The 15,073-nt window shown below is 34.4% G+C and overlaps 1 protein-coding gene across 8 annotated transcripts in view; it reads left to right on the top strand.

Annotated features, from left to right (window-relative positions):
• NISCH (nischarin) overlaps positions 1 to 15,073 on the top strand; it is a 41,112-nt gene that overhangs the window by 9,637 nt on the left and 16,402 nt on the right. For 5 of the 8 annotated variants that reach the window (XR_011557965.1, XR_011557966.1, XM_070738629.1 and 2 more), the window contains exons 4-13: positions 102 to 150; positions 302 to 465; positions 3,449 to 3,544; positions 5,690 to 5,785; positions 6,066 to 6,215; positions 6,558 to 6,626; positions 8,886 to 9,071; positions 9,588 to 9,716; positions 10,889 to 11,002; positions 12,467 to 12,575. Coding sequence is in view for 4 of the 8 variants with exons in the window: in XM_070738629.1 (XP_070594730.1) it covers positions 102 to 150; positions 302 to 465; positions 3,449 to 3,544; positions 5,690 to 5,785; positions 6,066 to 6,215; positions 6,558 to 6,626; positions 8,886 to 9,071; positions 9,588 to 9,716; positions 10,889 to 11,002; positions 12,467 to 12,575 (1,162 nt within the window). In the remaining 4 variants the exon portion in view is untranslated. Of the gene's footprint in view, positions 1 to 101; positions 151 to 301; positions 466 to 3,448; positions 3,545 to 5,689; positions 5,786 to 6,065; positions 6,216 to 6,557; positions 6,627 to 8,885; positions 9,072 to 9,587; positions 9,717 to 10,888; positions 11,003 to 12,466; positions 12,584 to 15,073 lie in introns of all 8 variants that reach the window. The other 3 variants (XR_011557967.1, XR_011557968.1, XM_070738632.1) reach the window with 2 other exon arrangements.

Below are 15,073 nucleotides of genomic sequence, written 5' to 3'. Positions count from 1 at the left end.
TTATTGCCTAAGATATAAAATCCTGTGCATAAATGTTGTATGAATGAATAGATTTAAATAATATTTTGATTTTATCTTTTTATTTCTTCTATTTTTTGCAGGAAATCATTGGAATCACAGCTGAATTGGCTGAAGAACTTTTTCATAAAGGTATGAACCATCAGAATTCTTAACATTTATTTATACTATGTTATACCTGAAATAGAATCATATACATTGCATCTATATTTTGTTTAAAAATCTTGTTTATTGCAGTATACAGAAAGGTATTATTTGTAAATATTTACATCTTGTTTTCTAGGAGAGCAATTACTTATGGCTGGTGAAGTCTTTAATATTAAACCTTTGCAGCTTTATGCGGTTACTCAACAGCTTCGTCAGGGGAAACCAACATGTGCAAATGGTGATGCCAGAACTGATCTTGGTCACATTCTGGATTTCACATGCAGACTCAAATATTTAAAGGTAACAGATTCTAATTTAAATATTTCAGTTGCTCATTTGTGTTGTCTATAGAGACTATGCTTTATAGGAAATGTTTTTTGCCTAGGTAGAAGAACTTGGAAGAAAGTACGGTAGCACTGTTTTCTGTTAAAATGATGGGTTTCAAACAAAAACAAATGCCTTCCATGACCTGCATAGTTAAATTAGCAATTCAAATGTTTCTTATTTTAATAAAGACTATTATATATTTTATTGTAATTTAAAAGTCACATGTTACTAATACTATAGGCATTGAAGAAAGAACAAGAATGCAAAAGAAATACATGATTGTCCAGATAATTGTCTGGACCACCATATAAAGAAAGAAATAATTCCATGAAAACAGAGATAATTGCCTGTAACATAGATTCTTAGAAAAGTACATTGAACTTTAAAAGTTGCATTAAGAGGTTTTATTTAAATTAGAACAGCAACATTAAAATACTTTTATATGTTTTTAGTAAGGTCTTTTTTATATATTGTTCCGCTAATTATTTCCCCATTCCTTTTTTTACTTCAGTTCTACTTGCATTAGTATCGTTTCTGCTTATACTGTATATAGAATTAAATCTCACTGTAATATTTTTTCATATCCTGTTTTTCCAAAGTTACATTTATTTTCTTTGAATAAGCCTATAGTGTTTTTGCTCTTATGTTTATCAGATGATAAGATATACAATAGTACTGTAATATGCATTTTGGGTTTATACATATAAATTTACTCAGTACTTCATTGAAGTTAAAAATTAAATTCAGATATTCCCCATTTAAATGTTAATCCTTTAGCAAGTAAATCGGTACTGTATATGCTTGAAATCTCTCACTATGCCATAGTTAATTTGAAGTGAACTTGTTCCTTGCAGCGTTAGCAGTATTTGAATCTTTAATTCCAGAAGTGATAAATAGTTCAATAAGGACTTCTTAATTGATATATTTTTTGCTAACCATAAGCCTCAGCATTTTCAGAATATTTTTAAACATTACTTACGGGACCATCTTCTGCCTCACGTATCCCAGCGGCCGGTCAGGTCCCACAGAGTTGGTCTTCTCCAAGTCCCATCAGCTCAGCAATGCTGGCTGGCGAACCCTAGGGGAAGGGCCTTCTCTATGGCTGCCCCACCCCTCTGGAATCAACTCCCTCCAGAGATCCCCCACCCTCCTGGCTTTTCACAAGGTTTTAAAAATTTATCTCTGTTGGCAGGCTTGGGGCTATTGAGCTTTACATCTTGCTCCGGTGATCATTGTAATTGTGTAATAATTGTTGAATAAATGCTTTTTATAATATTGAGGTTTTAAGTATTAGTTTTAGAATTAGGTTGGGTTTTACTCATTATATTGTATTGTATTGTATTTGTTGTAATGTGCCCTGAGTCTGCGGAGAAGGACCATACAGTGGTACCTCGAGATACGAGTTTAATTCGTTCCGGACCTGGGCTCTTAAGTCGAGCAGCTCTTATCTCGAACGACTTTTCCCCATAGGAATTAATGTAAATAATTTTAATTGGTTCCAGCCCTCAAAAAACTCACAAAGTTAGTCTAAATTATGCAGAAAGACATGTTTTTAATGAAGAAATGTACATGTACATATAAATGAATAATGAAGTTTCTTTCACTTAACTTGTAAACTTTCTTAAACTTTTAAATTTACATATGTTCAACTTCTCTGCCACCCAATCCTGTAGGACAGAGGTCCCCAACCCTTTTTGCACCAGGGACCGGCTTTAAGCGATCAAGAGAGGAATGGGTGAATGAATGGACGGAGGGTGGGAAGGAAGGAAGGAAAGAGGGAAGGGACAGGAACAGAGGAAGGAAGCAAGGAAACTTATGAAAGGGGAGAGTAAGAGAGGAATGAGTGAAGGGAGGGAGGGAGGGAAGAAGGTGGGAAGGAGAAAGAAAAGAAGAAATAGGAAGGGAAGGTAAAAGAGAGAAAGAAAAAGAGCAAGAAAGAAAGAAAGAAAGAAAGAAAGAAAGGGGGAAGGGACAGGAACAGAGGAAGGAAGCAAGGAAACTTATGAAAGGGGAGAGTAAGAGAGGAATGAGTGAAGGGAGGGAGGGAAGAAGGTGGGAAGGAGAAAGAAAAGAAGAAATAGAGGAAGGGAAGGTAAAAGAGAGAAAGAAAAAGAGCAAGAAAGAAAGAAAGAAAGAAAGAAAGAAAGGGGGAAGGGACAGGAACAGAGGAAGGAAGCAAGGAAACTTATGAAAGGGGAGAGTAAGAGAGGAATGAGTGAAGGGAGGGAGGGAGGGAAGAAGGTGGGAAGGAGAAAGAAAAGAAGAAATAGAAGGGAAGGTAAAAGAGAGAAAGAAAAAGAGCAAGAAAGAAAGCTGCAAGCACCCCCCCGAGCCCCCCAGGCCGGCTGCAACCTTTTAAAACACGCGCGCCGCTTCGCAGCTGTCTCCTGAAGCCGAACGCGGAAGTTAGCGTTTGGCTTCAGGAGACAGCTCCTTGGCGCTTGTATCTCGAATTTGGGCTTGTAAGTAGAACAAAAATATCTCTCCCCTCCCAGCTCTTATCTCGAGTTGCTCTTAAGTAGAGCAGCTCTTATGTCGGGGTTCCACTGTATAAATAAATAGGTAAGTAAGTAAGAGAAGATTTAAAAGAATTTTAAAAATATAAAATGAAAAATAGAAATAAAACAGATTAATACAATGGAAAGTATGTAAAAATCAGAATCCCCAAAAAGAATTTTAAATTCTTATATTCTGTTATTAGTTTGTAAGAAAGAACAAGATAGTGAACTTACCTTTTAATGTGTGCAGTGTCTGGACACTGAGTAATATGGCATGCTCAATATTTCACTAAATTTAATTATACAAATATTAAAAGTTTGCAGTACATATTTATAAAACCATGGAATATAATTTAACAAGATACTCAGTTTCCTAAACAAAAACATGTCTGTGCAATCTGTTTATTATTCTGTAAATCATGTTAATGTATGTATATGTATACATGTATTTTCCCCAGATAACTGGCTCAGGTGGACCTGTTGGAAGCAGTAATATTCAGGAACATCTTTTGCCTTTTGACTTATCAATATTTAAATCGCTTCATCAGATTCAGGTAAATTCTGAAAAAAAGCTTTCTTTGTGGAGTACTTACTAGAACTTACTCTTATGTATACTCTTAGGCCATGATGGCGAACCTGTGGCACATTGTTTAAAGAAAGTTGTAGGGCTCCCCAAATCAACCAAAACAACTAAGCAACTTACACAAAAATTAACAGAGCTTGACAAAAGAATACAAAACTAAGGTACATAAATCAATAAGCAATAATAAAATGACAATCCAAATAGAAATGACATCATCATGCAACTGGGGATTCAATAGTTCAGAAACCTGAAGGCCCATGTAAAAAATCCAGTTCTTGAAAGCTTAAAAGGCCACTGACTTTTAACATCCAACAATATTAAATCTAGGCAGCTCTTCATCTGAAAGAGATTAGAGACAGGGATTGGAATTTAGCCTATTCTGGATGGATTTGCACTTTCCTTGAAAGAGAAAGTATAAACCCTTAGAATGTACTATGATCTTTAACAGAGAAGACATTTGTAGCATTACTACTAACTGTGACTGTCAGGTTTGACAGTAGCAGTTCACATATCATTTTATGTTTCGAACATTGTAATACATCAGTGTGGCTCTGTTTGAGAAGAATCTGGAAATTCCAGTTGGGACAAAATGCAACAAAGCTTATTTGCCAAATAATAGTAGAATGTGAATTGGCAGTGAGATGTTTTCTTATCAGAATTTAAAGAGCTGGTGTTAAACATTTAAAGCCCTAAACAGCTTCATGGAGTTATGCAACCATTTGGAGGGGAACATTGTGAAACGTGCTGTTAGAAGCATTGAGATTTCTGCTCTTTCGAAGGCCAGCATAACTCCAAGCTCCGTTCCCTGTTATCTGAGCATGGTCATGCCTGCATTGAAGGCCTTTGAAGGGTTACCATCAAAGCAAACTGGCCTTGAGCAGGACTACTTTTCTCTTAATAAAACTGATCATTAACCTCTGAAGTGGAGGCCCTGCTATCAGAGGCATGTATATTCAGCATGAGGGTGAGCCTAAGCATATATCATCCCTTTGCATGACTTATTTAGCATTTGGCACCCCATTGTCTTTGTAAAAACATATATCTCTAGTCAACCCTTTGAATATTAATAGCTTGATTATTACCAATACGTTTTCAGTTACTTGGTTTTTTTAAAAACTTTTTGCATTTTTAGATTGACTTAAACTCTGAGAGTTCATTTTGAATGGAAAGATAATGTATAAATTAATTTTTTTAAAAACTGTTTATCTTAGTTTTGCTATTTTTAACCTAACATTGCTTATTGTGACTGAGAGCTGCTTTGGTGTTTCTCATCTCAATAGCCTAAGATTCTTGTAATTAGGGATGTCAGATGTGGAGTATTGTGTGCATATTCCGTGATTGTATTTTAGAACCTGTCGCATCAGAGGTGGGTTTCAGCAGGTTCTGACCAGTTCCAGAGAACTGGTCGTGGAAATTTTGAATAATTTGGAGAACTGGTAAATATAATCTCTGATTGGCCATGCCCCCATCTATTCTCTGCCTCTCGAGTCCCAGCTGATCAGGAGGAAATGGGGATTTTGTAGTAACCTTCCCTGGAATGAGGAAGGAATGGAGATTTTACATTATCCTTCCCCTGCCACGACCACCAATCCACAGAACCAGTAGCAAAAATGTTGAAACCCACCACTGTATCACATGGTTTCTAAGGTAGCATAACATAACCCATGCTGACTCCCAGTAGAAGTCTGTTTACAGCAGAGAGTCTGCAGAGGTCACTGCCTGTTTTTCTTTATTCTTGAATCCCTGCATAAAGCAACTCTTTGGGGATCCCAGCAAGCACTTCATAAAGGTTGTTTTATGTTTTTGTAAGAAGAAAGAGTTCTGTTTGTGGTTGTGCATGGCTGTTTTCAGATTGCTGTATTTATCATTCCCCCAGACACTGATGTAGTAGTAATATTTGATTTTCTTTTATTTGAATCAATGCTGGGAGCTATAATTGACTTTCTTGACATTTATTGTGTTTACAGTATTCCCCTGAGGGAGGCTTTTTAATAAAATATTGCAAAAACTTTATTAATTTTTTAATAAAAATAGTGCAATGTAAAATTTCATGTGAAAGTTTCATATTTTCATATACTGCTGTTTCATTTTCCTTACTATTACTTTTTCAAAATAGATAAATCACTGTGGTGCAAAACTTATTAATGGGCTGACATCTTCAAAACATACTCTAGCAACACTAAGTGTACAATTCTCAGCAACATCCATGATGGTAAGATTCAAATGTGTACTATTTGTAGTGTGCTGTATTATGATTATAATTTGTTAAAGTTGTATTAAAATCATAAAAACATTCTTTGTTCATTCAGCTCAGTTTTTGTGCAATTGATGTTTTATTGTATTTGCTTAGTATCTATGCTTGCAGAGCAATATCCAGCTTTTAAACTTGTTTAGAAGCTAACCGTTTTTATCAAATAATGACTTACTAATCAGAAATCTCTATTTTCTCCTGCTAACATGAAATATTCATTTTTTCAATGTGATTTGAACAGGAGATCCTAGTGCCCGAGGCCTATGAATTTGACCAATGGGAGCCCGAAGGTGCATCTTCAAATCCTGTAACAGCAGTTATTCCAACTTGGAGCACATTAACAACTTTAGACATGAGTCATAATAGCATAGCTCAAATTGACAATTCAGTGGTAAGAGTTCATAACCAAATACTTCTGAACAGTTTCAAAAAGGGCACAGAAGATATCCCTTCTGTTTATAGTGATATAATCAGTACTTTTAATACTTGCTATGGTTTGCAGAAGATTTGATAATTATATTGAATGTTACAGAATGGTGAGAGCTTTTAACTGTAAACAAGTCCACTCATGTACAAAATCCCTTGAAATTTCTTCTACTTGTAGCCTTTGGGCTATTGCTTGAAAAAGATAGTTCTAAAATTTTTAAGGCTTGACATTATCATGTATTAATTGTTTTGGATCAAGATTGATATCTTTTAATTGGACTGAAGCCTTACTATTCCCTTATTTTAGAAATTAATGCCGAAGATTGAATTTCTGGATTTAAGCCACAACGATGTACCACTAGTGGAGAATTTACAGGTTTGCTTAAAAATGTGTCTTAATGATGATGTGTTTGTATATGTTGTTTTCAATTCTGTTCCAAGCCTAGCTGGATACTCCTTGCTTTTATTTTTCATAATAATGCCCATTTGCTAGGACTTCCAGATTGTTGTAATCAGTATTAGTTGAACTAATTAATTGATTATAGCATAATATAATATAGTATGTACCTTTGTATTTTGTATACTTGTATATAGTGTATACCTTTGTAATATAATGTATATTTTTATCAGTGGTTTACCATTTCAGCTCTTTGAGATTGCTATTTTTATTGCATGCAATCCATTAAGCAATATTGGTGGGTAATCTGAGCCAGATTGCTTCTCCTCTGCTTTAATAATATAGTGGTACCCCAGTATTCATCATTAATTGGTTCCTGAAGTTGCGATGAGTATCAAAAATGATGAGTACCAAATTATTTATTCTCATAAGAAATAATATAATTAGTCACAAGGCAGCCAAAATTGACATGTTCTAGCTTATGCGTTGGGTACCAAATGATGAGTATCTGGACAAAATGTTCATGTCAAAATGCGTTGAGTACCAAATTTGATCAGTTTCAAAGCAATTGAATACCAAGTTATCACTGTATACTACACTTCAGATAACAACAGCACATAGACTTGTATACCACTACATAGTGCTTTATAGTACTTTCTGTGCAATTTGCAATGTCAGCAGATTGTCACCAACAATAACTGAAAAAGTTATTTGACTATGAAGTGCAGCCTGTCGCATATCTGTTGGCTGTTGGAAGTTTTCAGACTAATGCACATCTTAGTTCAGCATGGGAAGTCCTCGGCATCCTTTTTAAAGTATTGCTGATGATTCAGCAGACTTTTGACTATACTGTGTATAGTTCAGGGAAATGAATCATAAAAGAAACATTACAGTCACCATTCCTTGGAGTTTCTATTTGGTAATTAGTTTTTGTAAAAATATTTATTCTTCATATAAGATATATAATCTTTTAGCCAATCGTTTTCTCTCCATTCTTCTATTTTTACTCTCTTTGTTCCATTAATCTGTTCTGGAGATTTTTTTTTATACACCCTTGACCACATTAAATGATACTTTGGAGCTAGAACTAGAATTACATTTTCCAATGATAACTGGTCTGCTAGGGGAAGACCAAATTGGATATTGGATCTTGATTCCCTAAAGAATGGAAACCAATGTTTAAGAGAGGTTGAGGCCACAATTTGGATAAAGTGGATATCATGTGATGCTGTTATGTTATCAAAAGATAGTGCTACTTTTAGGGTGATTTTGGGTTAAAAAAAAGAGTGAGAAGCCCCTGGAAAGCAAAATATTAATTTCCCTACCCTGAACTTGCTTTCACAACTCTCCTAAAATAATAAAAGTAATTATTGGAATTCAGGACCAACATTTCATCTGAGTTCAATTTAAGATCTAGTACAGTGTTTGTAAAACTTGGCAATTTTAAGATCATTGGGAGTTGAAGTCCACACATTTTAAAGTCACCAAGATTGAGAACACTAATCTACAGTAGTAAGATGACATATTTTGTATTAGAAATGCTAAAGGGCTTAACTACCATGTAAAAAGCATGATCTTGCAAACCCTTAGCTAGCCAGTAAAATATGTGGAACAGTTATTAATATTGTTGGTTTCGAAGAAAAAGGTTGTAGTTATTAATATTAATGATTAAATTATTTTTATTAGGTGTGAAAAGATGAAAATGGAAAACCCATTCTAAACAAATAAATCTTACATAAATACCGTATAAATTTGTGTTATACAAATAGATTGTTAACATTTAAGTCACTTTAGGTCACAGTGGAAAACAAAAAGAAAATTAAACATGCAGTCTAATGTCAGCAACTCAGATATCTCAAGTCATTCACCTGGGGTTCCTATTGGTAGTATATTTGTTTAAACATATAAATGGGTAGTTCCTCAGGTTATTCTCTACTTGATGGAAAATAAGAATCCTTCAAATTTCATAGTTCCGGGTTTTTGCAATTGTGAAAGTCCACCATATACATTTTCAGTATTAACTTATAAACCAATGACACGTAACTGAAAAGCCCAAACTATCTAGAAGGGAGATGTTGTAAGACAGAATTACCTGAACCTTTGATAATTTTGCATGCCATATCTTTAAGCAATTAGCTGAGTTTATCCATTTCTTCTGAATAGGTACAACTGTTGTTGAATCAGTACTTCAAAATTTGTGCAATATTTAGCATAACCTGTTTATGTATTCACTTGTAGCACCTCTACAATCTTATTCACCTGGACCTCTCCTACAATAAACTTTCAACATTAGAAGGAATTCATACAAAAATTGGAAATATCAAAACGCTGAATTTAGCAGGGAATCAACTGGAAAGACTCTCTGGACTCAACAAACTCTATTCTTTAGTTAACCTGGATCTTAGTAACAATAAAGTGGACCAGGTACTGTGGGAATCATGTATTTGTTTACTCAGTACTAGTCATGCTATAATCAGTGTGTTTAGGATTCCAAGCTTCAGTCTCCTAAGGGACTAATTACACTTCAGCTAAGGATAATTGCACTTTCAATTAATATTCTTAGAAGTCTGTTTGAAATGTACATGTTAGAATTGACTTACATTACATCATTTTATCTGGTTTCCAATCTTTTAAAATATCATTTTGACATTTCTTTTTTAAAATGACATGTTTTAACTCCTTTTATGTAGCAGAAACAATATTTTTCATTAAACCTTTGCTTAAAAATCTCAACAGAATATTTGGTCTCCTTTTCAATCATTTATTAACTTCAGAAATGAGGGTTAACGTATACTTCTTAAAGCCATCACATTAAAAAATAAATGTATGAAATAAATATGTCAGAAAGAAATCAGATTAAATAATGTAGATTTCAGTTGTAATATCAAAATGTTTGACCATGTTTATGGATGCTTGAAATAGATGCCTCATTTTTTTCAGATCGATGAAATAAGGAATATAGGAAGCCTTCCATGCTTGGAAAAGCTTGTGTTATCCAACAATCCCTTGAGTATTATTCCTGATTATAGGACCAAAGTTCTAGCTCAGTTTGGTGACAGAGCCTCAGAGGTAAATCTTCAAAGACTTATTCATCTTCATCTTTTGACTTGAATATGATGTATAATGTGTAAACAGCATTGCCTAGGAGCAGTGATGTAATTTATAAAATGGGAGGGTTTACAGTGTTGAGAAATGTCTTAGGTTTGTGGCCACACACATAACTTTTCTTCTGAATTTGTGTAATGAAGCTTATAAATGCATACAGATGCTTTTAACAGTTTGAACTAGATTATGTAGTCACAGCTGACATCCACCTGGAAAGACCTTTATTTTTCGTCTTACAGCTGTCTAATAAATAATACAGTCTAATAAATAATTTGTTCATCTGTGCTAAGCAATATTTATATCAACTAACCATGTTTTATTTTAAATTATTATTCACAAATAATTCCTAATGAATCTTAAAGTAGCATCTGCATAAAATGACAACTTATGTTGAATCCCAGATACTTTTATACTTTGATTGTCTCTATTTTATCTGATAAATCAAGCCAGAGGTTTCTAGGGCAATTAGATGTAAAGGGACATACGTGGCAAGTTCCACATTGTTTCATCAATGAAGAATGAATTGTCAAAATCAATAGTCTTCATGACTGGTATATAATTTGAGAAAGATGCCTATGTCAATTCAAGTTGGATGTTTTAGACAAATTGATAATTTAATGATTAGATTAGAATAGAATAGAATAGAATTTTATTGGCCAAGTGTGATTGGACACACAAGGAATTTGTCTTGGTGCATATGCTCTCAGTGTACATAAAATAAAATATACATTTGTCAAGAATCATGTGGTACGACACATTTCTGTGTCCTGATCACATTCCTAGGTCTATTTTCTAAACTGATTCCCATTTGCATTTTAATTGAAGGCTAACTTTTGTAGACATTCAGTTGAATATTTGTGCGTATTTCTTTTTGCTGTTGGAAGATTAAAAATATACCACTGTGAAAAAACTGTTTGCAACTATAACATTTAATAAGTACAGGTAGTTCTTGACTTACAACAGTTCATTTAGTGACTATTCAAAGATAGAATGGCACTGAAAAAATTACTTATGACCTTTTTTCACACTTACGAACATTGCAACATCTCCATGGTCTCATGATGAAAATTAAGAAGTTTGGCAACTGACATGTATTAATGATGGTTTGCAATCACTTGTTTCTTGATATCCTTCAGGTTTGTTTGGATAATACCATAACCACTGAAAAAGAACTTGACACTGTTGAAGTATTGAAGGCTATACAAAAAGCAAAAGATGTAAAATACAAAATGAATAATTCTGATAAGAAGGTAAGACATATGAATAGATATACTGTACGACTATTTTAATTGTCATTTCTAAAATATAGCACTAAAACATATTTACTGTTTTTGAAGCGAGCTTCTTTCCCCCAAACCTTTATTAGTCTATTGTACTCACAAGGAAGAAATTAACAATACTGTACTTTAATATGTCATTTGAATAAACCCTTAACTGTTATTAAGATTAATCATAGTTTGTCCATGCCAGATTAGATCACTAAACTACAATACAGAAATGAAATAAAAATTTCTGAGTTCCTCCCAGTTACAGTGAAATAGGCAGATGAGATCTGAGGCAACCAAGTTTTATTCTCATTATGTCAAACAGTTATTTAATGTTATATTAATAATGTTTGTTTATTAAAATTATGTATCTCCCATCTCATGAGTTTAAAATATATATATAACACAATAGAAATAGACATTTGGGAGCAGCAAGTCCATTGTTGGGCAATGCAGTCATTAAGCAAGACATGTGAAACTAGTTCTCTGGCAGCGTTCCAAGTGATGTAAGGTTGGTGCTGATCAATATTCCTCTGAAAGACTGTTTGCCAAGCCTTGCGGACCGTGAATGAAAGGGATTCACAGTCATGTAAATAAAAGAGATTTTGCCGGGACTAAGACTTTGCTTCATGCTTTCTAGGGAATCCTAGGTCAGAACAACTGCCAGCTATTTTATTGACTATTTCTCATGCCCCTGTTGGATTCTGAATCTGCGGCGGAAGATGAGTCAGAACTGGAGCTCACCGAGATCAAGGGGGAGGTTTTGTTGGCTTCAGAGGAATATGGGGAGGAGCAGGCTGAGGCAGGCCAGTGCCTTTCAGGATTGGGACAGGTTGTAGGCAGGGAGGAAGGAGGGGGGGAGCAGGATGACTAAGAGATGCTAACCTCAGGCAATGTGCAAGGACCACCCCCTTCTGATCCTGGAGCACAGAGACTGGAGAGAAGGCTGGAACACTCGGGAGGAGAGTGCCCCACCCCTTTCCACAAAGCACACCTGGGGACTGAGACTTAAGGAGATGCTGTGGAGAGGGGCATTTGTTGGGAACACACACTGAATTCATGGAGAGTTGTGTGCCATTGCCAACGTTGGATGTTTCCTAAACTTCTTTTTTTCTCACTTCCTGGATTAATTTCCTTGCTCCTTTCCTTCCTGGACTAATTGATTTATTCCCTTGCCCTGCTGGATTTCTTGTTTTGTAGCTGTTGTGCTTACAGTTTTGTGCTGGACTAGCAGCCAGAGGTGTGTGAAGTCACTCCAAAATACCCTATCCGTGGCAATATCAATAGCACTTAGACTTATATAATGCCCCATAGTGCTTTACAGTACTATCTGGGTGGTTTGCAATGTCAGGATATTGCCACCAATAATATTATTTGCTTGTATGTCAGCCCTTGTTTTTACTTGGTAGGGCATCTTGTTCCTAGCCCTTCTGTTGTTGTTTTTCTTAGATCTCTGAAGATTCCAAGCTTTCTGCCACCAGTTCAAAATCAAACTGCTCTTCTCTTTCTGTTCATCCTTCATCTCCTTCTCTGTCACGTCACGTCAGCTCCAGTCAAGGTAATCATGTATGTATCATGCTGCTAGGCTGGACCTCTTGGTTCTGCCTTTGTAGGCTGCATTGATATACATGAATTTATCCATGTAGAAATGGGATTTGGCAGCCACAGTAGAAAAACCATTTCTGTGCCAATTATGTAGCTTTCAGTGCTAATAATATTAAAAGATATATAAACATGAACAGTTATTTTATTATGGAAGTTTTACTATGTTAATATAAACTGCTGATGCTAGCTGTATGAAATCTGAGCAGAGTATAGTGATATAGAAGTCAAATATGTTGCTGTGCTCATTTTTATAGATTTTTATCTGTGTGCATAAAATCAGGAAGAAACAGAACAGAGTGATGGGTGGGTGTGTTTCTGCTTCCTTTATTTTAGTATTTAGCTTTATAGCTACATTGCAATTCTACGAAGTGTATTGCCAGAATTATAAATTTATAAGTACTGTAAGGCAGTAATATAGCTTGAAATAGTAGCTACAGAAAAGAAGTTAAATGAGCTGAAAAATGTGTTAAACTATAATGCTGATACTTGCATAGCTGTTATGCCACCCCTATGCCAAATATTTAAGATAGGGCTACTGATTATGGGACATCTACAAATTAAATGTGGATTTCTGGATCAATAGTGCCACTAAAGGTAGAACTTATGGTCAAAGCTGATGGTCTGAGTGTGATAAACTTCAATGATTATTTAGTAGGAAGAAATAATGGAGGAAGTAACAAAGAAACCTAACATCAGCTACTGAACTAACATGGAACCAATCAAGACCCAGTGGGATTAATTTTGCTTGCTGAAGCATTCTTCATTATTCTTCTTATTTGAATTTTTTTTTATAACTAGGTAACATCTGTGGGGCACATACGTCTGAGTAATATATGTGACCAGCTTTATCTGCTTTCCCACTCCATAAAATACTTCTAAGTCTAGCTCACTGCAACGTTATTATGTATTACTCTATTTCAGGGGTCCTCAAACTTGGCAACTTTAAGACTTGTGGACTTCAATTCCCAGAATTCTCCAGCCAGCTAACTACTAAAATAAAGGAAGCAGAAACACCCCCCCCCCATCACTCTGTTCTGTTTCTTCCTGATTTTATGCACACAGATAAAAATCTATAAAAATGAGCACAGCAATATATTTGACTTCTATATCATTATAATCTGCTCAGATTTCATAAAGCTAGCAACAGCAGGTTAAATATTTGCAAATTGGAAATATCCAGAATCTTTATTGGCAAAGTACATAAGATTGCATTTTATCTACCAGATCACAAGTGTTTTCAATAATAACTTATTTCATGAAGGTTATATTGTTATGATAATACCCTACTATCCCAGAATATAAGGCTACTACTGTTCCTTGCTATTTCATAATTTCAGTCTTTGTTTTCTGTAAGCTATCAAAAAGATATCATATCTCCAAAGCTCAGATGATTTTCCAAGTGACAGAATGAGCAGAATTCAGTAGTATGTTGAACAGATGAATATATATTTGTAAGACTGTATATTCTTTGAGACGATGGGCTATGGTGCTATGAACCCACGCAGTGGATGTTTGGGTTCCTGATTTCTGATTTCTCAAAATTGGATTAGAATCTGCTGATTTGTTGGGATAAATTGTAAAAAGAACACTGAGATAGGGGTCATTCAGTTCAGTTTTATTTCATAAATGAATACAATAATATTTTTGACACCATCTGTTTCCACGAAGTATTAATCATGTTAGTAGATCCTGGGGGTTTTTTTAAATAAAGATGATCCAAGATTTAATTTTTTTAAAAATAGGAAACAGCAAATAGTACAAATAATACTTTAACTTCCTGTTATCTTACATTTTTGCAAAACTATTAATAGATTGTTTTTTTCTTTTTAACTAATATCTCAGAGCTTCAAATGTTCCTTGTAGAATAAATTATAATACATAAATAACACAGTATGTAATAAAATAATAAACCAATACATTTTCAACTTAAGACATTGTGTATTTTTGTTGTGTATTAATAAAGAGGCAGATGTACAAACCACACAAACTTCCTATTAATAGCTAATATATTCATACATACGTTCATTTCACACATACACATATACACACACACACATATCACGTATGTATATATGTATGAATGAATGAATATATTTATATATATTTTTCTGCAATCCTAAACATACTAGGAACATACTCTCCTAACCAAAGATACTAACTTCCTAATTAATAGCCACAGAATTATGCTGCTATTCTTGGGAGACCTCAGGTCATGGGTGGCAAGAATATTGCAAAGAAATACACTAAAAATAGAAATGCTACATTTTTATTATGTTGCATTTTACAGCACCTAGGAGGATCTCTCTATTGCTAGAAGATACATTAATTTATTTTATGCATTTATATTATATTATTATGTTGTGAGCCCCCATAAAATTCTATATAAGATGGTTGACTATATTGGTATTTTAATGAAATACATATTCTGCATATAGGCTGAATCTTCTCTGG

The sequence above is a fragment of the Erythrolamprus reginae genome, chromosome 2 (genome assembly GCF_031021105.1).
Source record: "Erythrolamprus reginae isolate rEryReg1 chromosome 2, rEryReg1.hap1, whole genome shotgun sequence".
NCBI lineage: Eukaryota > Metazoa > Chordata > Lepidosauria > Squamata > Dipsadidae > Erythrolamprus > Erythrolamprus reginae.
The sequence above is the reverse complement of the archived record's forward strand: the minus strand, read 5'-3'. Positions and strand labels throughout refer to the sequence as shown.